This window comes from Neolamprologus brichardi, chromosome 11 (assembly GCF_056152115.1).
Source record: "Neolamprologus brichardi isolate AB-2024 chromosome 11, ASM5615211v1, whole genome shotgun sequence".
NCBI lineage: Eukaryota > Metazoa > Chordata > Actinopteri > Cichliformes > Cichlidae > Neolamprologus > Neolamprologus brichardi.
The window spans coordinates 9,923,900-9,949,170 of NC_142114.1; the positions used below are offsets into that span (position 1 = coordinate 9,923,900).

General features: G+C 39.9%; 2 protein-coding genes across 5 annotated transcripts in view; both read right to left on the minus strand.

Moving 5' to 3' along the window:
• Positions 1-427: 427 nt before the first annotated feature.
• slc52a3-2b (solute carrier family 52 member 3-2b) lies at positions 428-7,592 on the minus strand. Of its 3 annotated transcripts, none has more exons than XM_035909502.2 (4): positions 7,500-7,592; positions 2,457-3,510; positions 2,227-2,350; positions 428-1,635 (listed from the first exon to the last, which is right to left on the minus strand). In XM_035909502.2, the coding sequence occupies exons 2-4, from the start codon at positions 3,470-3,472 to the stop codon at positions 1,423-1,425; spliced, it is 1,353 nt and encodes a 450-aa protein (XP_035765395.1). In that variant the 5' UTR covers positions 3,473-3,510; positions 7,500-7,592; the 3' UTR covers positions 428-1,422. The 3 variants fall into 3 exon arrangements, with proteins under 3 accessions (XP_035765395.1, XP_087704223.1, XP_006794927.1); XM_087848097.1 differs by lacking the exon at positions 7,500-7,592 and adding an exon at positions 6,413-6,641; XM_006794864.3 differs by lacking the exon at positions 7,500-7,592 and adding an exon at positions 6,243-6,382.
• Positions 7,593-13,329: 5,737 nt separating this feature from the next.
• macf1b (microtubule actin crosslinking factor 1b) overlaps positions 13,330-25,271 on the minus strand; it is a 29,167-nt gene continuing 17,225 nt past the window's right edge. For both annotated transcript variants that reach the window (XM_006794863.3, XM_035909538.2), the window contains 29 exons: positions 24,962-25,165; positions 24,653-24,884; positions 24,309-24,535; positions 24,094-24,216; positions 23,908-24,009; positions 23,692-23,793; positions 23,405-23,569; positions 23,060-23,215; positions 22,589-22,786; positions 22,344-22,472; positions 22,066-22,236; positions 21,791-21,946; positions 21,460-21,666; positions 21,222-21,341; positions 20,959-21,128; positions 20,665-20,824; positions 20,170-20,364; positions 19,810-19,935; positions 19,438-19,581; positions 19,055-19,243; positions 18,822-18,936; positions 18,522-18,688; positions 18,199-18,361; positions 17,906-18,060; positions 17,729-17,803; positions 17,452-17,569; positions 15,551-15,696; positions 15,239-15,359; positions 13,330-15,095 (listed from right to left, as the gene is read on the minus strand). In XM_006794863.3, the coding sequence (XP_006794926.2) occupies positions 15,070-15,095; positions 15,239-15,359; positions 15,551-15,696; positions 17,452-17,569; positions 17,729-17,803; positions 17,906-18,060; positions 18,199-18,361; positions 18,522-18,688; positions 18,822-18,936; positions 19,055-19,243; positions 19,438-19,581; positions 19,810-19,935; positions 20,170-20,364; positions 20,665-20,824; positions 20,959-21,128; positions 21,222-21,341; positions 21,460-21,666; positions 21,791-21,946; positions 22,066-22,236; positions 22,344-22,472; positions 22,589-22,786; positions 23,060-23,215; positions 23,405-23,569; positions 23,692-23,793; positions 23,908-24,009; positions 24,094-24,216; positions 24,309-24,535; positions 24,653-24,884; positions 24,962-25,165 (4,362 nt within the window). In that variant the 3' untranslated portion in view covers positions 13,330-15,069. The remainder of the gene's footprint in view (positions 15,096-15,238; positions 15,360-15,550; positions 15,697-17,451; positions 17,570-17,728; positions 17,804-17,905; positions 18,061-18,198; positions 18,362-18,521; positions 18,689-18,821; positions 18,937-19,054; positions 19,244-19,437; positions 19,582-19,809; positions 19,936-20,169; positions 20,365-20,664; positions 20,825-20,958; positions 21,129-21,221; positions 21,342-21,459; positions 21,667-21,790; positions 21,947-22,065; positions 22,237-22,343; positions 22,473-22,588; positions 22,787-23,059; positions 23,216-23,404; positions 23,570-23,691; positions 23,794-23,907; positions 24,010-24,093; positions 24,217-24,308; positions 24,536-24,652; positions 24,885-24,961; positions 25,166-25,271) is intronic.

Consider the following 25,271-nt stretch of genomic DNA (forward strand, 5'->3'; position numbering starts at 1 on the left):
ACCAGAACTCATTCAATGATGTTTCTTGAACATGATAGTAACTTTAATGTATGCAAATGTACTCCACAGCTACCAGATCTCAAACTAATAGAGTAGTTTGTGGGATGTGCTGCAACGGTAGGTGGCATAATCAAAAATCCACTGATACATATGATATTCTGTGTCCACCTCATTAATTTTACATTATTTTGCCTCTCAAAATTTGCCAAAGATGCAAATTAGCCTGAATGTTTAATTTTCTTGCCTTAGTCCTGTTAAGGACTGGTGCCTGGTCCAGGGTTCTTACTGCCTGCAACCCTTGGCTAAATAGTTCAGAGGATGAATAAACTGTATGTATAGAGCTCAGTGTAGGGATGATTTACAAAAAAAAAAGAAGCAATTTTTTAGATAAAACAACATGCAAATTTGCAATTTTTTTAGACAGTAATTAAACAAATGTTTTATTTGGTATTGTTCAACAGTTTCTCCACTTCAGTAACATATACAAAGCACATTGTAGTTTTATTTAAACAACACAGTAGTCTACCCCCCAAAATGCCCAGGTCATTTTATAGAATTAAGGCACATTTTAAAGGCGACAGTACCATAACTTCTTATAAAGCAAAATCAATAAAGTATATGTTGAACATCATAATCTCACATGATGTTCAAACTTCAAGTAAAATAGCTTTGACCTTTTGAACTGACAAGGTTTTGAATATTATATTGATATATTCAGTGGCAGAACACTATTTAGTTTGGTCTTTTTGTAGTCTGAGACACTATAGATGGATATAGTGCTTAACAAATTTATTAGATCACCATCCAATGTAAGGTTTGTGCCACAGCAGCTCTATATTAATAATACTGGTAATTACCAAAATCATTATTTTATGTTTCTTTAATGAATTAAGGAGACTGCATCAATTTTTGCAAGTAGACTTTTCAAATTTTGTGTTTCACAAAAAATAAATAAATAAATAGAAATAAAGCTTGTTTTTAAATTATTTTTCAAAATTAAGATGACAAATTATACTCATTTACTTGTATTACTGAACAGAAAAGTTTGTTTTAGTGGTTGAATGTTGTGCTTGATTCTGACTTCTCAGATAAGGTCCAGTTTGTCCGTTCAGATTTGGGTATAAAAGTGTGAATTCAAACTTTGTGAAATTATTTGTGTTTTCTTGTTTTTATGAGAGGTGGTCCAAATAATTTGCTAAGCACTGGGTGTATGTGTACTTCATACATCATTAACTACTGATAAAGTATATGACATTTACAAACAGAACGTAGGTAAAAACGTGGAGTGATACTGTGGTGGATTTTCATCTATAACTTGCCAGCTCTTTTACAACAAGTTGGAATAAGTGCAGTTCTACTAAAACAAGTGCAATTAATGCTAGAGTTCTGTACAGCAGAGTTGAACTTAGACACATTTTACATCTATGTTGGACACTTAGTGTTGCAAGCATCACCCGATTTAAAAAACTGATAGAAACCAACAAGTGGAAACATGGTTAGAGCACCAAGCATTGAACCCAGCTGCACTACAGCTCCACACCACACGAGGGCACTGTGGCCTTCATCCCTCAGGATCACCCCAATGATGACTTTGACATAAGACAGGGTGAGGACAAAGAGTATCCAGGCCAGCACCTGCAACAGAGAACTTGTTAGAATTGTGCATTAAATGACTTACTCTTACTGCTACTACTCTTACTGCTGTAAGTAATAAGTAGGAGCTCAGAATATCCTGGTTGGAGCTTGGTTAGCTTAGTAGCATTCAGTGCGTAGCTGCTTGGTTTCTTATTCAGTTTGGTGACTGAAAAAGTATTTTAGCAGTTAACACCATTTTAGTATTAAGTACTTTTGCTCCGAAAAAGTGTATTAGGAAAGGCACTTCTGACAGCAAAAATAACATTTTATAGCTAGGTGGCATAGTTGCCTGTGCCAGTGCACAAAAACAATGTACTCTTTTTGAATGTTTGACTCATTGACTCATTCAGTGGACTTTCACAGCTCTTCCATGACAGCATCAAGTAGATGAGACTAAGCTGACTTAACATTATATTGTAAAACCTGTCAGTCACACTACACACCTTAATAACAGGAATTCTTATAAATGCTAAGTGAGTATTGCGAATGGGTGGTGGCTTCATGCTTTTTTAAGATGCAAGATAGAGCATGAAGTCTGGAATTTTATTCTGTGTACACAGTAAGTACATGCAAGAAAATAAAGAGTCTTACTATGACTACAGTTCCAGAGGTACTGTGGACCAGCAAAGGACAGGGACTTAGAACAGCCATGCCCATAATGTAGGCTCCAAATCCAGTCCCAAAAATGGTCAAAACTCCCATGAAGACAAGAGACCTGGACAGAAAACAGATTTACAAGCTATTGGTGACTTAGAACTCATTTCTTGGATCTATGGTTTTGATTAGTATTTTATAATTATTGTAGTTTTTCTATAGCTCACCTTATTGGTATGAACATGGCGATGAAGCAAGCCACAGGGTTAGCAACAGCTCCCATGGTGGCAGCTAGATGGTAAGCCTTGTTCCCGTAAGGCATGCATGAGTAGGACTGCACTGAAGGCAGCACTCCATTGGTCAGAGCATTGACCCAAGCCAACACTACAAAGATAAACACCACCTCAAAGATACTATATGTCCCCCTCCCGAAAGAACTCCTAGGTTCCCTCTTGCCAGCCTCCGAGGGGCTGATCATGGGCTTTTGCTCTGGTGTTTGGGCATTCAGAGATAGGCCTTGTTCTTTCTTCTCACGATCAAGTTCCCCACTGAAGTACCGTTCGCTTTTTCTCTCACGAGCCACAGCTGGGTGGTGATTGAGTAGGAGGAAAGCGACCAGACACACGACCATCATTACACTAAGGAATATGAAGAAGACCTGTGCAGAGAATTTAGCAGGCTGGTAGATGGCCTGTAGCATTCCATTGTCAGTTATGTTGGAATTATTAGATAAAGTGGCATTTTCACAGTGAACTACACTAACGCCTTGAATAAGTGCCACCACTGCAGGCACGAGGCCACTGAGGCCCTCACCTGCAAAATACGTTGTGAGATATTGTGGACGCAGCCGCATCATGAAAGGAAGAAAGGTAACAGATGAGGTGCAGTCCACCACAGATAGCAGGAAACTCAATGTCAGCAGTGGAACACTATGCAAAGATTCTCCGAAGGTCACTGTGTGCTTCCAAAGGAAAGCCAGAAGGAATGTAGAAACGATGCCCAATCCTACAATGCCGTAGATGACCGGCCGCTCATCGAGCACCCCTGGGCGGAAGCGGTGCATCAGCGTGATGAAGAGAGGGCCTATGTTGGCCATTTGGATGAGGACTGTGAGGTAGGAGGGCAGCAACCAGCGCTCCGGGATATCATTTACGATCAAGGGGAGCTCCACCCACATCCCATTGATGGCCACCCAGGAGCCCATTCCAAACAGGCACGCCAGCACGTGAGTCAGCAGCGACATGATGCGGGCAGAAGTGAGCAAATAAAGACCTACAGAATCTGAAACATAGAGACACAGCATAAGCGCGACTGATTAGTGACATTTAAAAGAACAGTCATTAAACTTTCAGGCAAAGAAATGTTTATGTGTATTTTGCATGCATTCGATGAATTATTGCTTTATTGCATTTATGTACAAATGAGCTTCAATGAAGTGAGTTGTAGAGTGTATCTTTTTTTAACTGCAATCAGTTTAAGAGGCTTCATTGGTAGAGGCTGATTACAGTGGAGCTTTGAGCAAAGGTTGTCACTGATGTTCAGCATGTATGATGTTAGTCATTTTCATCGTGATTTAGGGTAACTTTTACTTTTGAACAGTTTCTAAAGTTATCTTGTAGGGAACATGAATTTGTGCACCATATTTCATACCAATATATTAATTCCTGAGCCAAATAGTTATATGAAAAGAAATAATACTCCATGGAAGTCTTTTTGTGATAGATTTCGAACAAACAAGTAAAAACATTTCTCTCTGAAACAAAACCTTCAGATAAGGTGGCATAACTAAACAACAGTAAAAGGACAATAAGCTTTTTCATCATCTTTATTTCATTGTTTCAACACAAAAGTTAATAGATGAGTTCTTCTATGGAAACAGCACATAGAGCATTGGTGTCATAAGTTAATACTGTCCCCTTAAGCATAAATAACCTTGAGAATCTTGTGAATTATTTTCAACCAGCCTCTGATATCCTCTAGGTCTCTGATATCCAACCAGGTTGATAAAGCTTTTTATTTCTCTTTATTGCTTCAGTAGCAATGCGTTCAAGAGTTTTTGTGCATGGACTTCCCATTTCAAATCCAAAAGATTTCAAATTGATTTAAAAAAAAAAAAAATTCCTGGCAAGGCCTTAATACTCTGTAATTTTGCTGTAATAAGGGTCTCTTTGGACAGCAAAGGCTTTTTCTCATTTGTGTTATTTCTTCCTGACACATGTTAGAAGAATCTTTTATGACATCTTGGTCAAACTGTCTGCTTGTAAGCAAAAAATTTGGAAGCTGCTGTGGGCAAAGAGAATAGCAAAGAGAACACCTGTCTATGTCCCTGACAGCTATGTTCTCATGTTATCTGACAATCTTGGATCCACTTCATCGTCAGTTCGCCCAACTGTAAGAAATCTGGGTGTAACTTCATCGGACATTCAGTTATGATTAGCAGGTTGGTTGTCTTGTACAAACTTGTTTTTATCATCTGCAGAACATTGCCCATCTTAAATATCTGAAATGGAAATGAATTTACATGCCTTTATTTAATCACGCCTTGATTATTGTGATTTGTTAGTCCTTTGACTTTTGAGAGTTTTTCATGATCAGATGCCTCTCTGTGTTAGTGAACGACTATACCCACACATAACTACCAGGTCTCTGAGTTCAGCTGTTCAATGGTTGTTGTTGGTATCCAGGTCTAAGTTCAAGACAAAAGGAAACTGTTTGTGGTTCCCAAGTTATAGACCTTGGTTCCTTTAGACTAAAGGGACCAGAGTTATTAAGGTGTTGAGATGTGTTGCAAATGTGGCAAAAAGAAAAAAAAAGACAAACATAAAGCAGTGACAAAATTGCATGCAAGAAGTGGAAGCTGATATTTCTGCAACTGATCCTGTTGCATTTGGTTTCATATTGAAATGAGCTGACAATTCCTTTGTTTAGCAAACACGCCTCTTTTCTAAATCATCTGTAAAACTAAACACACCTATAAGCACTATTTGGGATTGCGCTTACACCCTGTTTTTGCCCATTTAGTAAATCTGGCCCAAGATCTTTGTACATGGATGATACCCTTAAAACGTTTGAGACGCACTGTGTAGGCTTGGTTTTATTTATCTTTATATATTACTAACATTTTAGTCATTGTATCTTATTTTATATTGTAAAGTGTTTTGTGATCTTTGTTCTTGAACAGCACTATATAAATAAACTTTACTTACTCTACTTCTACTTGGCAAGCCCATGGAGGTTCTAATCACTAACCCCTAATCTGGAATCCCTGTTTTTTAGGGATGTCAATATGCCGTGCGTATACTGTGTTACTATCCTGGTCACCCACTTGCATCATTACAGCTTAATTTGCCATTTGATTACACTTTTTTAAAGTCACTGTTTCAAGTAGGAGCCATTGACCTTCACAGCGTTTGTCTTTCTAAGCTTCTTCCATCCTTCTCACATGTGCAGTCTAGAAATGGATGCCTGACCTTTCGCACACTGACACAGTGCTCCCATAAAAACACCATGTGGTTCTGACATAAACATATTTATCAAAAATAAATCATTGTTAAGTAACTTTAAAAATAATGTAAGTCTTGATAATGACTATGAACAATTAGTGCCAATCAATTAAAGATATAAACATGTTTTACGTTTAGGGTTGGCTATATAACACAAACGCAATATATTGTGTCAAACTTCTAAAATACACAAGATTATAATATGTCATGTGAATCAGGAACGAGTAAGAATCTCTGGCTATTACGTCAGGGTACCTTGATATAACTTCCTGATCTTGATCTGCAATCTAAACTTAATTATCTGGTGCCTTTTGTAACCATTTTTATATACATTTTTTCATTTCTGTTACCTTTTAATGATGGAGGGAAGCAGATGGACTACAGCACAGAACAGATGGACTGAAAGACTTGAGGCTTTAGGATCTAAGATAACCTGGCAATTCAATCACCCTTACTTCCGTCATACATCATTTCTATGCTGCTGTAAGTACAAAAAATCCATCATCCTACCTGTTTCAGAACAAGGAACAAGAAACCACTCTCCCCTGGCTTCTCTCCTTCCAAAAACCTTCACTCTTGGCTGATTCGACTTTTTTTTTGGTTACATCTGCCGCAAATGTGTGTGTGTGTTTGTATGCCCTCCCCTTTTCTAACCTCTCTACACACACATACAGGCTTACATTCTGCTTCCGTTTTTCTGCTGCACTTGGCAGGGGAGGGACTGCACAGGCGCACATGTCCTCTACCACCATGAGTGAGGTCGGTTTCAAAACCAGGCAGCCATGTGCTCGCTCTGTGTTTCAGGGAGCTTAGGAAAAGAGAGCTGGTGGAGGGGGAGGTGTCAATAAGAACTCCTCCCTTTCCTGTTTCCTCCTCCAACCAGCTTGGGACTTTATGGTCTCCCCTCATTTAAACACACAGGCAGCAGAGTGAGTAGGAAGGTTACGGCTGCCTTTGGATTCACAGTCAGTAGAGTTATAGTTTATAGTATACAGTGAACTCCACGCAGCTGAGGCTTCATTCTTCTGCTCTCTAATTTCTAATGCTTTTACTGTATGACTATGGATTATGGATGACTGTTTCACAGTCATAGATGGTGTAGATGCAGTGATTCATCTAAGCAGACCAGTTTGTCAAGTTCAGCATGACATGGCACTTTAGCAGCCAAAACCTTCACTCTTGGCATATATAATTTGAATATATGGAAAGACTGCTAAAATAGGAACGGGCCAAATGAAGTAGTGTTCCACTACTGCATAGCAATATTAATATCACTATCTTTATCATTGTCTTTATTTGGTTCATTTATTTTACACAAAATTAAATGGAAAAAAAATACATAAATAAATCAAATGACAAATCAAAAGTGAGTAGGTTGGAGCTACAGCCTATGTAACACATACACCTGATACAAAAAAAAACTAAATCAACGTAAGGAAAATGAAATCATCCACATCTTTAACATCTAATTTAAATACAGTTATGTCAGGGATTATATGAACTCCAAAGAACTATCAGCAAGTCTTAGATTAGCAGCTGCTGACGCAACTTTGTGGGAAAGCTGCTATGCTGAAAAGCCTTATTTGTTTATTAAAAATGAAAGAATTTTTCCTGTATTTCTAAAATGCAGATTATTAGTAACAATAATCTCTTCATCTCCTAACCTTTTACATAAACCAAATACACTAAAAACTAAAAACAGAGAGTGCTTTCCATTAATCACTTTAAACCTGTTTATCATTCTGAATTACAAAGGGAACCACCTACCTGCTTGTGGGAAGCAGAGTCAGTTATAATGAAGGTCGCTCAGACGTGTAACAGCACAGTCTCTTTCTGATATACTGTCTATAGAGTATGAATGCACAGTGAGATGTGGGCTTTGTACTTTACAAGTCTAGATCTCAGAATCTGTGTCATGTGACCACCGAGGAGGGCTGAGCCAGGGGTTCAGTTTGGGAACCAAAGTTCTTAGCAGTAGAAACAGTTGGATAACAGGAAAAGGTACACATGGAGAAAAAAACTGTAGAGAAAGGGGTGGAAAAGGCAATTTATATGTCATATAAAAACCTGTATAAAAATCTACTATGGCATTATTACAGCAACATGAAGGTTTTTCCCAAATTGGGTAGAGTAAATTCTGGCAGTCTAGCCAACCAGAAGATGACTTTGGACAGCTTTCTGACTGGCTGGTTCGTTGGGGTCAGTCTTGCTTTTGTTCAGCGCAAATTCCAGCTCAAATGAATGACCCCTGCTGACTACTAACGTCACTGGACGGCATTTCATTTGAGTGTCCTTGCACCCACCTCAGCACTGACTGGTATTATATGCTCCTTTCCTGAAAAACAAAATTCTTTGTAATTTGATGACTGTTATATGAAACAAATTACTTTTAATACATGATAATTCTACATAAGAAAATCTCTCCTGTCCCTTAAATTTCTTCTCTGTTTGCCTGTCCAAAAATATATAACATGTCACCATTTCTTTAGTTGAATCTGTGAAAAATGCCAGACATGACAATAGACATAAAATAGCAGTTTTGCACCAACGAGATGATTCCCAAATAGCTGTTAGCTGAAAACTTGATATATATTGGCATGGTGTGAAGGGTGTCCTTGAAAAAAAATTGTAGAACCTGGACAAGTGGAGGATAAAAGAAGTGGCGGACGTAAACAAAAAACTATCTACACTAAATGAACAGTATCTGAAAGAAAAAATCCAGAAAAGACCTGACAGAGGTCCTGAGAGATGAATCTGACGCTTGCCATCTGGAAAACATCTGATTGGCAACAGCTTCATGTTTTAGCATGACAGTGACCCCAAACACACTGCAAAGGCAATAAAAACATATCTGGGTAGAAAAACAAACAATGACAAATGAAATAAAAAACAGAAAAACACTACAAGTCATGGATTGGCCTCCCCATAGCCTAAACCTCAACATTATTGAAGCAGCGTAGGATCATCCTGACAAAAAAGAAATGTGGGTAATCGGTTTTGTACAGTAATATATGAAATAAAAATTATGCCTTAAGATGTGCTGAGGACAATCACCAAGCAATAACAACTAATGATGTTTATGGTATAATAGTTATACATAACTTTCAGTAACCTTTTAGTAGACATTGACAGAATTTCAGTGTATGTTCTCTGTTTCTGATCTACCTAATCACCATTAAGAGCAGTGATGAAGACATTAAATCCTCCTAAGATCCAACAATTCATTCTGCCCTCAGTATGGGACATGAGTGTGAGGCCTCTACATCAAGCAAAATGTATGCAGTCTATTTGAGTCCTACTGTACTGTCAAAGGCATCCTGGGCTTTCTAGTGATGGCACATTTGTGCAGGTTTGAGTGACAGACAAGGTGAACGGTATAAATAACATGAGATTCTTATTTTCTGTTATTCTGTTCTTGTTATCCTTGTTCTAACTGTTATTACGTAACCTTTGTAGTCAGTGCTGGGAAGGTTACTTTTAAAATGTATTCAACTACAGAATACATGCCCCAAAATTTAGTTTCCGTTTGATTACTCAATGAGAGTAACGTATTCTGAATACTTTGGATTACTTAATATATTGTCATGCTTTTTACAACTACATTAATATACTATTGCTGTGTGATTTATTACTATTAGTGAAGGCTACTGGCCACCAAACTAGCATTGTTAGCTGGTGTTAGCTGAGGTTAGTTCATAGACTGCTTTCAGATTAGCATATGATTTTTTGCAACAAGCTGGCTGTTAATGTTGTCCATCAAGTCTAACAGTCTGCAGTCTATGAACTAACCTCAGCTAACGCGAGCTAACAATGTCAGCTTGGTGGCGAGTAGCCTTCAGTAATAGTAATAAATCACACAGCAATAGTAATTCGAAGATACTTTAGTGGCACATCTCACTAACTAAAACAAGGTAGTTGCAGTAGGCTTAGGCTAACGTTAGTTTTTCAAAATAATTTACTTCCAGATATTTCTTTAGGTTGGAGGTGGAGTCTTTTGACGCTGAGAGCAGCTTGGTTGCAGGCAAACAGAGTTTGCATTGCATGGTCAGTTCTCGCCCACCCATTTCTTCTTTAAATGTGATGTCGGAATTTCCAAGTAAGAAATGAATTCCTGCCCATGCACTGCTGGCTCTGTTGTCCTGGCTTCGGGTCCATTGTGTAACTAACAGAGATGGGCAGTAACTGTAATCCGATTACTTTTTTCAAGTAACAAGTAAAGTAAGGGATTACTATTGCAAAAATGGTAATTAGATTACCGTTACTTTCCCGCAGGAACGCTGCGTTACTGCGTTACTAAAACCATGATTTTTTGCGAGAATGTCTCATGACAGTGACGTAAGGGAGTGCGACATTCGTGACAACAGCTGTGTGCAGAGCAACAATGGATCATATATCGAGTGCAGAGAGAGTATGAGCGTGCAGCGTTTAAAGCGTGGAAGTACTGACCTTACTTTGAGTTTGATTCCATAAAAAGTGACAAAAACTTTAGTGTCCGTTGTGCGTGGGAAGAAAACTTATTTTTACAGCGAAAAAAAACCCTAAACTTCCAAGCAAGCACCGAGTGCGCTACGACCTAATGGGAAACTCACAGAGAAACTCGCGGATTCTTCCACTGACCGCTGTAGCACACCTGCACCAGGGTAAACCTCCGCCTACCCTACTCCTGCTTTACAGGTGAAAATAGAGCAAAAGGACCGCTAGTTTTTGATGTTATTTATTTTCTGCTGTGTTTTACTTGCATCTATTTGAAAGAGTGAGTGTAAACACAAAAAAATATTTTATGTGCTGGAATGTGCAGAAAATAGGTTTAAATATTAAACAAATTTCTTCCAGTCAGAGAATGTTGCATATAATTAAATTTTTGCTTGATGCATAAAGTTAAAAGATTAAAACTAATAAAACAAGTTTTAAAAAAGGACTTTTCCATTTGATTACATTTTGTATGATGGCTTATGCAGAAAAAGTAGAATTGGGCTGAAAGACCTATCGCTTTATTACCTATTCAAGTTGTAAATTGTGTTTTTAAAAAGTAACTAAGTAACTAAGTAATTACTTACTTTTGAAAATAAGTAATCAATAAAGTAACGGGATTACTCTTTGGGGGAAGGAATCAGTAATTAGTTACTGATTACTTTTTTCAAGTAACTTGACCAACACTGGTAACTAACGCCACCAACATTAACAGGACGCTTACATTATAGCCTCTTATTGCGTGTTTTGTTTGGATTGAAGGAATAGCCAAACATATGAAACAGGAAAAGGCCACAGTGTAATCAATTTATTTCAACAGAGTAACTGTATTCTAATTATCACCTTTTTAAATGGTAACTGTAACGGAATACAGTTACTCATATTTTGTATTTTAACACCGGTACATGTATTCTATTACTCCCCAACACTGTTTGTAGTTAATACCAAGACTTACTAACTTCTGTTTTCAACCTATGCACATACTTTTGGAAGCAGAGGGCTGACTGATGAAGAAAGGATTTTACTTATAATTGTAGAAGGAGAGTCAGACTTTTAGACATTAGAGCAGGAAGGAGGGAGTTCCAGAGCACATACCAACTTTTGTGGAGCTCAAGCAGGGATAAAGTGACAGCACGCAACATCAGTTATTGATAAAAATCAAAGTGTAACCTTCGGCTCTGAAAATCTTTTTGGCATTACGATATTCAGAAGGGGAAATAAGAGCCTTTTCAGTTTATTACACACACACACACATACACACACACACACACACTGTTTTCTACAGTCATTGACACACACACACACACACATGCATAAATGTGGAGTCCAAAATCAGATAAACATTTCTTAAAGTGTTGAATTATATCAATTAATGTTTGCTGAAAGTGCAGAAAACTCTGCCTCTCCTTTCTTTATCAATTCATTGTCAACTCTATAAAAACTGGGTCAAAAGACTTCAACAGAACCATGCTGGCCACAATCACCAAACACTACTGATTACATCAAACATTAAATAGGTAACCGGGTTTTTGAAAATGTCAAAACACACAAACCACAGAGAGGTGTTCATGTCTGAAAGCACCCTTAAAACTTAAAACATTCTTATAACCAGTTAAAGAAATGTTGCCTCATGATAAATGTGTGTTTATCACTGGGAAATGAAGACTGATATCCAGTCACAGGACACAAGTTGTTTTGAAAAACAAAAAAAGGAAAAAAAAAAACAACCAAAACACAAAGCCACTCAGGACTGGAAGTAGGCTAAAGGGCACTCCTGTGACCTGGATTCATAAGGAATATTTGTGTAGAAGTACAATACCCTGCTTTCTTTTTCAAAACAGCTGGGCCCCATGTTTAAATAAATATGTCTGTGTTTTTGGTACTGCATGTACTCTGCAACGGAGTCTGAAAGAGTCACCAACAGGAGGGCAACGTTCCTGAGAATCAACAGATTACATTTCTTTGAGAATCTATCATAAACACTTCAGACACATTCTGTAGTTAAAGTGACTGACATGTTCTTTTAGCCTAATATTTAGATGTTTCTTTGTCATACCATGTCAGGTAATATGGCAGATTCAGTTTAATGTTAACAAACAAAATGTTTTTTGGAATTTAAAAGGAAATAATTAGCCAATCAGGACAACTGACTGTATAGCGGTCAGTCGTCCAAGCATGCCTTGACAGAGAGGATTTGTCTTTCATTGACGCAACCCACATCCTCAACTCTGAACTGACAAATGCATTTTTCATTACAAATTTGGCACCATTTGAGAAAAACAACGAAGCTTTCCAACAGTATAAGATGTTCTGGGCCTACCCTGAGATCTCTTCCCAGTCTGGCATGGTTGGAAAACCTTCATAGGGAGCAGCCCATAAAACATCTTAACTCAATACCTAAACCACCTCAACTGTCAATGAATATGACAAATAGGATTAGAGATAAAGTTCAACCCTGGTGGAGCCCAACATCCACTGAAAACATGCCTGATTTTGTGACAGAAATGTGGACAGCTCTGACTTTGATTATACATAGACCCCGTGGCCTGTAACAACAGACACATACTCTCCATACGCTCACAGTTCACCCCAGTAAACTTTCAAATCAACAAAACACATGATTGAAGGGAGGGTCAAAGTCATATGATCCAGCCAAAGGTCCTGTAAGGGTGATGACCTGGCCCACTGTTTGGACAGAACTGGCAGTGCTTTTCCTGAAGATCTGGACCGAGGTTCGACAGTCAGCCGGAGACTCTTTTTCAAGATCTTGATACCCTGAAAATTTAAGCACACCCACTTTTTGGTAAATGGCAACCACCACTCCACTCCACAGGCATTGTCTTAGACCTCCACGTCAACCACGTGTCAGCCAAGACAGCCCCACAATGGCCAGAACCTTTATCATCTCAGGATTTTGGAATCTCATCCTAGCCTGGCAACTTGGCACCACAGAGCTTCTCAACTACCCCAATAACCTCTGCCATTGTAGTTGGTCTTCTGCCTCCTCCACAGAGGGCATTTTGGTAGGTACCAACCCTAGAACTATATATTAGCAAATGTAATAATAATAATAATAGCAAACTATTTCATATTTTTATACAAAAGTTTTATTTTTTATACAAGTGGATGTAAAATTATTAGTGACATTCATCTAAAGTTAGACATCAGAATGAGTGCTGGGTATAGAAACATTTACAGTACAGAAAGATCAGGGTGCATAGCAATCGAAGTGAAATCTGGCTGTTGTAATTTTTTACAGTACAGTAAATTATCAACTGTCTCCAAACACGAGGCAAAGAGAAAATGTATTCCATCACGTAAAACATTTTTGACTTTAAAAAATTCAGTTGACAACTGCATAGACCAAATGCCATGACATAAGCTACTGAAGCTACTCAACCTCAGGTGGATCTAGTACAAAGGGACACTTACAAACATAGTGGTTACACACATTGTAAAGTATTAACTGGTCTATGATTAACCCACAGAATAAAAGCTTTGCAACACTGCCAGTGGATGATGATGATGATGATGGTGGACTTGTAATTGATTATTTCTCAAGATAAATGTAGTTTGTTGTTTATTGCTGAAACAATACATACTGTCATGTCCAGGCTCATGTGTTGTTATTAAGGAAACTAGTGTTGAATGTTCTTTTTAACATCTTTGGAAGGCAAATAATGAATTAACAAATGTGAGAGTTTCTGAACTGATTGAATGGCAGAAAACAAAACAAAAAAAAAACTATACTGTGTTGCTTAAAATGCCAGAAAAGTATAGAAACTAACAGAAATATTAAATATACAACCACTGCATTCTCATGACATAAAATTGTCAACATTATTTTTTTATGAACCCCAAACTAAAATTATAGTTTGTGTAAATCATATGTAAGACATCCTCTTACTTAGCACGACATATCTACAGTAGTTGGACACAGAAAAGTGCATATTTATAAAGACAAATGCGCTAAAGAAATTTTTCTAAGTACAGTGTTATGAAGAAAAAAACACATCTACATGTTCACAGTAATGTTCCATAGAAACATACATCGAAAGACACAACCTGTCCTGAGAAAAAGAATCTCTACAAATCAACAATGGCCCGTCGTACTTCAGTGCATTGTTCGTTAAACAATCTCCAGTGTTTAGAGCATCCTTACAATAAAGAATAAAAATACATTTATATGAAAACATGCTGTCCAAAAAAATTTAAAAAAGAAAACAAAAGAAAGTGTGGCCCTGCCAACAATATCCTCTTCATGGAATGACATAAAAACAAAAAAAAATATTACAAAGCTGACGGACGGCATACTGTACCCTTTATATAGTTATGATTTTGGTATATGAGGTTTTTTTTTGGATGTTGATAGCAGAGTCAGATAACACAACACCTTTCAGTGCCATCATATGTGAGTCTTAGCACTATGTCACCTTGAATCAGTAACAGAGCGTCACTGACATCTCCCGACACCGTCCGACTTTAGCTCATCTTTAGCAGGCTTGGAAAATAAAAGCAGTTCTGATTAAAGCAATGCTCTGGCTATCATGCAGCAAGTATCCATGCAGAAATTCTTACTCTCTACGCAATCAGATACAAATATATGAAATGAGAAAAAAGGGACAAAAAAATCTCTGCCTTGCATCTGGACCGACCCCTCATTGTCCACACTGAGACATTCTTCTCACGCAGATTACCCAAAGCTGCACGCCTGTTAGCAGTACTTTCGGTGACCTTTCCTGTATTTTTCCTTCATTATTTTCAGGCCCCTTCTAGCACCTAACTTTTGCTTGTCACTCTTTTGGAGCTTCAAGGCTGTTTGGGTTGAGCGCTGCAGCATACTCAGGGTGCTCAGAAGGAGAGATAATCATGTGGGCAACCTCTCAGTTTCGTCTAGAAGGTGCAAAAGAATGAAAACAGACAGAATCGGGTTAACACAACAAGTTTCTCAAGTTCTAAAAGTGAATATTGCAACTTTACTAGATGCACGAGAAAGCAGATTGCCTAAAAAAATCAAGCAAAAAATAAAAAATAACCTGGTGGTGATGGAGAGTTATCCTCCCCTGTTGTGGCAAACTGTAGGTCAGACCCCAAAGCAGCTATGGAGCTCCTGGGGCGAATGCAGCGGTCACCTGAGAAACTCCTACGAAGTAATGCCTAAAGCAGATATGTTACACCAATTACTGATAAATGTCTCCATAATAAAATACATTTACATTTTTTCTGGTTGCTACTGTTCTTCATTTGAGAGGTAGAAAGGTGCAACTTGATCCTACATTGTTATGGAAATTCTCTCATTTCAATATTAGAAAGATAGGAAGTTGCTTTACCCGCAGCTTAAAGTTTACCTTGCGTGTCATGGGGCTGGTGGGGGCAGAGGCACTGCTGTACAGGCTGAGGCTTGAGTTGGACCTGCTGACAGTCAAACCTTTAGAGGTGCTCCCAGCAGGGGACAAGTACTTCTCTTTTATCTTCAGGTTGGTCCGACCTTTTACTGTTGGAGACACAACAGAGGGATTTTACAGAAAATGGCAAAACTTCTCATTATTTATAGATACACCTATTATTATAGTCAGCCAACATGTAGATATTAATAAGACTAAAGATTTTTTACATAGGCTGTGTTAACAACCCCTCCAACCCAACAAAAGCTCAGTGAAAAGATGGCTAAAATATGTTGAAGACAACTTTGCAAGATATCTAAAGAATGTTGAGATTTGGTTGAAGGGCAAAAGAAAAAAATATGTATAATTATAGTCTAAGGAGCTTGGGAAGAAAAGCGTCAAATGGTGGAGAGTCCCAGATTTAAACCCAGTGGGAGTTTCCTCCCAAAGAGGGACAAAGGGCTCCCTGATGATCCTCTACCTAATCACATGAGCCAAGATATGAAAACGGCTGTGGGTCCCAATCAGCCCCAATCAGGTCCCAAACCTGGCCCCACGCCATCATGTGATTTCCTGAGATCAGATGGCGCAGGATGTGAGTGGGCGTTAAGGCGTCTGGGAAGGGATCTCAAAACTGGATTATAGATGGCAGACAGTTGGTGTCGTAAACCACCGCCTATGTTCAAAGATGGTCGCTCACAGTGGACATAGATGGCTTCTTTCACTCCTCTTTCAAACCATCTGTCCTCTCTGTCCAAAATGTGAACATTGGCATCCTTGAAAGAGTGACCTTTGTCCTTTAGAAGCAGATGGACTGCTGAGTCTTGTCCCGTGGAGGTGGCTCTTCTATGTTGTGCCATGCGCTTGTGAAGTGGCTGTTTGGTTTCTCCAATGTAGAGGTCTGGGCATTCCTCGCTGCACTGTACAGCATACACCACATTGTTAAGTTTGTGTTTTGGAGTTTTGTCTTTCGGTTGAACCCACTCACATCCTGGGCCATCTGACCTCAAGAAATCACGTGATAGGGTGGATCCAGGTTTCACAATGAGCTCACCCGAAACCCTGGCTGATTGTGACATACACCCGTTTTCACACCTTGGCTCATGTGATTAGGTAGAGGATCATCAGGGGGTCCTTTTTCCCTCTTTGGGGGGAAACTCCCACTGGGTTTAAATCTGGGACTCTCCACCATTTGACCCTTAGAACAGAAGAAGCTTCTCGGATGAGAGGTGAAACGTCTTCAAGCAACTTAAAGAAGTCCAGATGCTTTTCTTTCCAAGCTCCTTAGACTACGATGACCTGGATGACTGAGAACCTTCACAGACATGTATAATTATACACTCTTCCTCATAAAGACCTTTACAAAGTCTTTCCATAACCAACAGATTCAAACCTGGAATCTGCCGTTCTGTCTTTCCACATGGAAAAATAATGTTTTAATGTCCACAGGCTTGTCCTAATCATCTTATCATGTGACAAATAACAACAGGAGCCCATCATAAACAGAAAGTTTGCATTTTTTTTCTTTAAATATAAGAGGTCAACAGCCAGCTGTGATCTAGTCATCTATTTGACCTTTACTTTTGACCAGATTTAACCCAATTTTAGCCTTGATGGCTCTACATGTAGATCTTTTTGATTTTTTTTAGTGGTAAACATGAATTGGTCAGTTCTTGATATTAGTTTGTTTCACCTTTCACTTTTTAATCTAATTCACCTGAATGTCAACTTAAAAGGCCATTATTGGCCAACTAGATATAGCTGAAAAAGCAATGTTAAGAGATGTTTGATCCTTTATGGTTTGTAACAGCTTGTCTTTGAAAGAAAGGCATTTTAGTTATGCAGGAAATAATGACTATTACAACCTCTGCAGGGATCATTTTTAACCAGGAATTCATCCAGAGCAGTCCAGCCTCCTCCGACTCTGACCATCAATGTGCTACGCAGGATTCGAACCATCCTCAGTTGTTGGGAATCTCCAAACTGGAGCAAACATTAAATAATATAATATTACAGCGTTACAAGTACTGATGGACAGACGAAATCCATGTAAGACATTAATTTCCTCTGTGGTCGAGGATTTTAGCATTTTTAATATGAAGTTGCATATTTTTTTGAATCAGTGACTAACAGTCGACTCACCCTGTATCTGTTGGCACTTATTTGCTCCACTTGAAACCTCTTGGGACAGTTACACTGTGCTACCTGTCGGCTCACCTAATAAAGGCAGGATAATGACAGCATGAGTTGAAAAACCTCATAAGGAATACATTAGTTTAACTTTTTCTTAATTATTCCTTTTGAACACGCTCTTCTTACCTCTTCATTGATCTGATCGGCATCCAGTGTTTTTCTGTAGGGATCTCTGCTGGGATGGAGCGCGCTCACAAACTCATAGTAGTCGATGAAACCATCGTTGTTCATGTCAAAGATGTTGGCGACAGCGTTCATCTCTAGAGAGCTTGTGGGGAATTCTACAGAAGGAGTACAAAGCCTTATCTTGAACACCAGCCATGCAGATCTTAACGTAAAGAGTTAAAGCACTATAATCCAGAATGAGAGCTACATTAGTGTCAGCAATGAACTGATTATTATTGGTAAGAAAGTCTCACTAGAGGCAAGAACATAATCGATAAACTCCTTCTGGCTAATCCGTCCATCCTGGTCCCGGTCGATGCTGCGAAACACGTCCAAGATCCGAGACTTCAAATGACTAATCCACTGCATGTAACGCTTTCGCCAAATGTTAAAGTCAAAGTTTGCAAATTCTTCCATCTGTGGGAAACAGCAAAATATCACAACCTTTTTAAATCTTTGAATGTCAAAATGTCTTTCCTAATAATAATTTCAAAAGCATTTTTATTGTTTTGGCCACCTACAATGGTACCAGAGTCTCTCAACGTTATAACAGTTATGTTGCAAAAAGCACAATGACCTCTTTGAGCATTTGCTGGTGTTGTTCCAAGCGGTTTTGTCTCGCCACAGCCAGGAGCCAAAGTTTCTGCCATTCACTGACCAGCTGACTGAGCTGTGGGGTCTGAGGGTCAAGGTGCTCCAGGGGGACTGGTATAGCAGGCTGCAACTTCATAGCGCTCCTTCTCTCTGGACAAAGAAAGTCATCATTCATCTCAGTCAAATGATACTGTATGTGCTTGACAGGTCATTAGCAGTGAGCTACTCAACCTTTAACCCTTTATGAACGCATGCACAGAATGCTGTTTTCACAGTGGCTTACTGGTGAGCGGCCGTTTGCTTGGGGAAACTTGGTGCTTCGAAATGCTCTTGTGTTTGCAGGATTTTGTGGCATGTTCTACCTCTGGGAACTTTTTATTTAACTCCTCCATGAATACCTGCGGAGAGGAGTCCATAACTGAGACTACAAAGTACAGTAAGCATGTTGTAAAACTGAGTGTTTTGCAGTGCAAACATGGTAGATAACTCGTGCTCTCAAAGAAAAAGAACTCATACTGTGTGTTGCTCAATGAGTTTTTGGTTATGCTCTGTGGCCTCAGGCAGAGGCTCTTGATCTCTGAGGCTGAGGGCTTCCTCTGCTGATGAGATCCAGTCCAGCAGTCTTTGGACTTCCTCTCTCTCTGTCTCCAGCGCTGTCAAGCTGGCTTGGATCTTCTGACCCTGCTGCTGGGCCCAGGTCTGAACCTGACTCGGAAAACAAAAGAGGGGGAGAAAATTACACAGCTCGCTGTTTATACATTGATAAAATTTCTTCCAGCATTCAAGCCATTTTGGTGACTGATAGCAACAGTTACCTAAACAATCAAATGATTTGTTTTTTAATATAATTAAAGGAAAATAGAACCTTGTGTGTATTACTTTGGCACAAAGGCACTCACTTCCTCGTAGCGTGTCTTAGTGACACTGATCCACGATTTTAGGGTGATTATGGAGTCTGGATGGCAGGAGGCAAGAATCTCCTCACCCAAACACTGGATATTCTCAAGCTCCACTGCCCGAGCCTGCAAGGCAGACAGCGACTCCTGTGGCGGAGCAATAAAAAGACTTGGATGAGTTTTTTGATGCTCGAGGTAGCCGTCCTTACAGCTACGCTCAAGCACAGCTTTGTTTAACTGACCTTCAGCCAAACACTAAACTCTTATCAGCACCAGCTTCTTCTGTAGCAGAGTCTGTCCTCTGCACTCACTGGAAGCTGATAAGCTGGGGAAAAAAAAAATTCTCTACAGGGAGTGACAAAATTTTATACTGACCTCGTGCTGTTTGCGAAAGGAAAGCAGACCTTCCTCCTCCTCTGGTATGACCCCGTATTTTAGGATCCTCTCGGCCTCGGTGAGCCGCTCCATGAAACAATGAACGAGCCCGTCAAACTTTTCAGCCTAACAAGAACGAGGAGGGGAGTTTTGCTCCTTATTAGTGCTTTACATCATGTGTTTTTTCATGACTTTTGACAAAACTTAAAGAAATCAGTGCAAAAGGTTATGTCTTGACAGATTAAGTGACACAGTCGGATCAGCATTTAATACTGAATGTCAAAATTCCAGCTTCTACTTTTAAAACAGCTGTTGCACACACAGGACAGCCTCACAGCCTTTACTATTCGTGTACAACACCTGCTGAAGCGCAGCCTCCAGCCTGTCCTGCTTGCTGACTGACAGTTTGCACACAGCTTCCCAGCGGCCATCCAGTTCATCCATCTGCTCCTGCAGCCAGTGAGCGTCGGCCGTGCTGCTCCTGGTCAGATCTCTCACAGAGCGCTTCAGGGTCCTAATGCATCCGGCTCGCTTTCCCAACTCCTTCTGGAAGGCCTGAGAGAAAGAGAAAAAAAGGCTAAAACCAACTATCTTATTTTACTCATGAGGAAGGACTGTAAAGAAGGAGCTGCAAATTCAGAGTACAACAAGTAGCACTTAACATTAATTGTACGTATATACATTAATAATACATGTGATATACAACTGTTAGTAAACACTTTGTGTACAAGACAGCATTACACCCTCTAATATGTAATTGAGTAAATGAATAACACTGCATTTAGAATGAAAACAGAATAAGTCCTGTGGGTTGGTTGCAAAGACTGATTTTTTCCAAACTGTATTTGTAGGTACCTTGTGTTTGTCTATGAGATTGTTGACCATGTCTTTGTCTCCACCAACAGGTACGTCTTCAGCCAGTTGGGGTTCTGCTCTATACAGCCAGTCGTTCAGTGCCTGCAGAGCATCAGTGAATCTTCCTGAGAACAGCAGTGCTTCCTCTAGCTTGTGTTGCCTAAAAGAAAACAGAAAACACAAACACTTTGAGTATGCTTTTTTTTTTTTTTTTGGTCATTAACCTGTATTAATGTGAATGTTTGGCTCATTTATTGGTAGAAATCCAGTTGTATACGGTATACAGTTCCGTACCTCTCCATGGACTTGCCACTGATGGTGTCCCATGTGTCTTTGAGTTCAGCCATTAAGTTCTCCAGATGCTGCCTATCGTGGGAGGTTTGAGCTCTCTCATGCAGACTGCGACCGCTCTTCAGTGTTGCCTCGTACATGGGCCTCTTTGATCTCAGTAGTTTCTGGAACTCCTAATTACAAGAGTGATCGGCAAATGAGTGACACATAAGTGAACAGCAAAGGTGCTTACACACACACAGCATATCACCATGTTTATAATGTACCTTTTGCTCTGTCAATTGTTGCTTAATCTCTTCGTGGGACACCGCAATCTCCTTATGTGTGTCTAATGTCTGTTCGACCTCTGTCATCCAGTCCACCAGGAGGCGCCAAGATTCATTAAACTGAATGAGATAGAAACATTTTGTACAAAGCTCTCGGTGGGTGTGGCACATTAGTTACATGTACACGCGTGAGAAAGATCAAGGTTACATATCTCTGTATATTAGAGATGAAATATACCTGCTTGGCATTCTTTTTAACATCCTCCAGCATCCTTCCTCTTTCTGAAGTCCGCTGCTGTAACTTTTTGTATCGATCCTGGACGGTCATGATTAGGTTATGAATGACATCACAGTCGTCCTTTCTGCTGAGCTCAGTTAGTCTGAGGCCTGCGTTCTCCACTGTGGTCTTCTTCTCTCCATAATTGTTTACCTCATTCACCAGTGTCTGTATAGATAAAAGCATTTCATAAATGAAAAGCCAATACATATTACAGGGTTTAGATCTCTGGATTGGAAGCAGTAAAAACAAAAATACAACAGGTATTTAAAAAAAAGAAAATAAAACCTACTCTGTGACTGTGCAGCTGTGCACAAACTGTGTCCAGAACAAAGCTAGGAGCTGGCAGGTTCCCCATAGACTCTTCACACTTGCTCATCTTAGTGAGTAGCTCCTGGACACTGCTGTGAAACTCCTTGGCCAAATTGAGTCCCTCTGTGAGCTGTGCCTGTAGAAAAAAGCCATACACTCTGATTTACTGTAATAACATGTATTTGCAATAAAACACACTGGAACTGAAAACAAATCTCAATGAGGCAGCGTGTTGACTGTGCTATATTAAAGGACCTTTCGCTCCTGGACTTTGCTGTAAACAGACGCCCATTTCTGTTCAAGAATCGACAAGCTGTGTTCGGTGGTCGATCCCCGCACAACACCGCTGCTCTCCAGCATCCTGTGAATGGCATTCTTCACATCTGTATAGGTGTGGAGCTTTGACTCCATCTCATTACACAACTCCTGTCACATCAAGTTAGGAGAGCCAAAGAATTAGAACCAATATCTTCACATGTATGTTTCCAGGATTATAGTTGACATTTTTAATTTTAAACTCTAATCAGCCTCACCAAGTGGGCATTGAGCCTTTCACTTGCAGAGTCCGGCATGCCCCACATGGTTTTAGAAGAGGACAGTCTCAGTTCTGTATTCTCCAACCACTGTAAAAGGTCCTGAATCTCCATTGTAACATCTTGCACCTGTGCCAACACAATAAACATATATCATGCATCAACATTTGTTATAAATAAACTGAATCATGTTTTACAATCAAAAACACTTCTGATCCAGTGTAACAATATAATTCTGTCTTCACCTGACTCAGTCTGTTCTCTAATTCCAGCTGCCTTCGTTCAGTCTCACAGCGGACAAACTCCCAGCTTTCATTGAGATGCTCCAATCGAGATTGCAGACCATGTGGACCTTCTGCGGACCCAGCCTCCAGTAGCCCCCTGCCTGCCTTGTTGAGGGACTCCATTGTGCGAACATGAGACATAACATCATTCCGCAACACCTTTGAGAAGGAAAAAAGAGGAGGGAAGAGATTTAATGCACATGTATAGTATTTCCGCAATGTATTGCTTGGTTTGTTTTGGGCTAAGTGTTTTCTGGTGTTAGTTATTTCTGACTCTTATCAGATGACTCAGATAGGTGGTGTGTAAGCATACAATAAACAAGACACACACATACACACACAAAGTTTCCAGCGTTGACAAAGTAGCCTACTGAAAGGCTGGATTGAAATGTTAGTCACAGTATATCTGTATTTATTAAGGCCACCACCAACCTTGTGTTTAGCCAGCTCTATTTCACATGCCTGCAGGTCAATGCTGATTGGCTGGCTGCCCTGCAGTTGTTCAGTGGTCCTGGAAAGCCAAGTGTGCAGCTCATCCAGTGTGTTTTGGAACTGACCGAGACCCAGCAGAGCACACTCTAACTGATGCTGTTGATATGAGTGGATAGTACATATCATTAGAAACTTTGGAAACAGATCATTTTTACACATTTACTACAGGCTAGCTCACCTTTGTTTCAGTAAAATGTCTTTTGAAGTTGTGGCACAGCAGATATAGCAGCTAATAGCCACATTAGCATTAGCATTGAATCACTCTACCTGCTGTCATCTTCTTACCTGTCTGTTGACAGTCTCTGACTCCAGACTGTCCCAGCGCTGTCTGAAGTCACACAGTGGCGAGATTGAGCCTGGACGCTCTGAGCCTGGAGACAGCCGACACACAAACCGATGGTTCAGACTTTCTATCTCAATCTTCTTTTGGTAAAGTTCCCGCTTCAATTCCTAAAACAAGGGATACCGTACGCAAACATATACCAAGAGAACACATTACTTTTAATAGGCAAAGGTGCCGTTATGAATGAATGTAATTGCAGGTTCTAGGGCAGTATGGAGAATGAACACACCTTGAGGTCACATAGCTGTTCTTTGACTGACTCCAAGTCAGTTCCTACCACGAACTCCTCTGAAGACCTCAGCTCAGCTGATTTCAACCACTCAAACAGTCCCTGATAGTAAAAAGATGTGGTGTGTTATTTAATATAGCTGTGATAATGACATGTATGTTATTATAAATGTATGCATACCATATAAATGGTATTGTATTGCACTTGGACACATACCTGCATGGTATCTTGATAATGCAGTGCCATCTGCAAGGAGTCCTCCAGCTTTTTGTGACATTCATTCCATAGTTTGCTTAAGTTGTTCCACGTGCAATAGAGCTTTAAGCCAGCAAAAATATATGGTTTTATGTCAGTGCACAGTTTAATCAGCTGAAAAAAATTACTTTCAGATATGTTTCATACTTCATCTAGGCTCTTTGTGACATCTGGTTTGTCAGTATCCCCGCATGCTGACATCAGCTCCATTCCCAGAACGCCAAGACTGTCCAGATCTCCCTGCAAACTGTCTATATCCTCCCTGAGAGTCTATAAGTTGAAAAGATGGAAAAAGTTACAACATGTCTTTCTAACAATATGGGTTCTTCACGCACGCTTCCTTTTAAAGTCTCCAGACCAACCTGCATGGTTTCAAGACTCTGACGTATTGTTTCAGAGTCTGTTCGACTAGCATTGAGATCCAAAACCGCCTGCTGAGCATCATTAAGAGCAGCTGTGACATCGCCAACATCGCTCCAGTATTTAATGGCAAGGTCCAAGAGTTTGAGCAGCCAGGTTTCCCTCTCTTTAGCTTGATTATGTGTCTCATCCCAAAGCAGGGACAAGCTGGACACTCGCTCTTGAATTGCTGGGATCACAAGGATATGGCAAGCAAACTGCTTAGAATTTAAACTTTTCCATATAATAAAAAACATTGCAGCTTGTGGTTTTGTTTTGTTTTCAGGAGATCTGAGAATATGGTCACCTGTGCTGATTGATCCATCCCCGGCAGCCCGAGTGTTAGCCAGTAGTTCATCTGCCTGTGTTTTGACGCTGCTGAGGCCTAACTCAAGTTTGGACAACTCAGCCAAGGTTTGCTTGTTGTCCTGCAGCTGCTCTTGGATTCTTGGCGTGAGACCTTGAAGTAAGGTGGGTGTCTGTATGCGACTGAGCAGGCGGTGTAGACTCTCTTTGATAAGAGTCATCCTCTCGTTCAGCTAGAGGAATAAGAAAACATTAAGCTGTGAACCAGTGTAGGACAAACTGGTGAACATTTCCAAACAAGGATTCTTACCTGAGTGAATCGAGGCAAGGACTCCTCCAGTAGATTGGCAGTCTCTCTCACGCGGTCTCTAATAGCTCTATGCTGCTCCTCAGCCTCTGTGGCCTTGCGGCAGAACTGATCCCCCTGAATGGAGTTTAGTTCTGACAGGCGTTTTGCCAGAGAGCATAAACGTGCAATCAAAGGTCTATGTTCAGCTATAGATTCCCGAAGACCCTAAGCACAAGAGAGAAACAAAATGTTTAACAATGCAGAGAGCACTTTATTTACCAGAAAGCATTTGAAATGAACAGGGAAAGGTTAAAAAATCCCTTTGTATCAC

Bases quoted from the DNA above. Each gene is read 5' to 3' on its own strand.
- slc52a3-2b (XM_087848097.1), bottom strand. From the start codon at position 6,641: ATGAGGGGAGACCATAAAGTCCCAAGCTGGTTGGAGGAGGAAACAGGA. The intron at 2,351-2,456 runs GTGAGCTATAGA...TTTTCTGTCCAG, and splicing joins GCCATGTTCATACCAATAAG to GTCTCTTGTCTTCATGGGAG. The intron at 1,636-2,226 runs GTAAGACTCTTT...TCTCTGTTGCAG, and splicing joins CCTCTGGAACTGTAGTCATA to GTGCTGGCCTGGATACTCTT.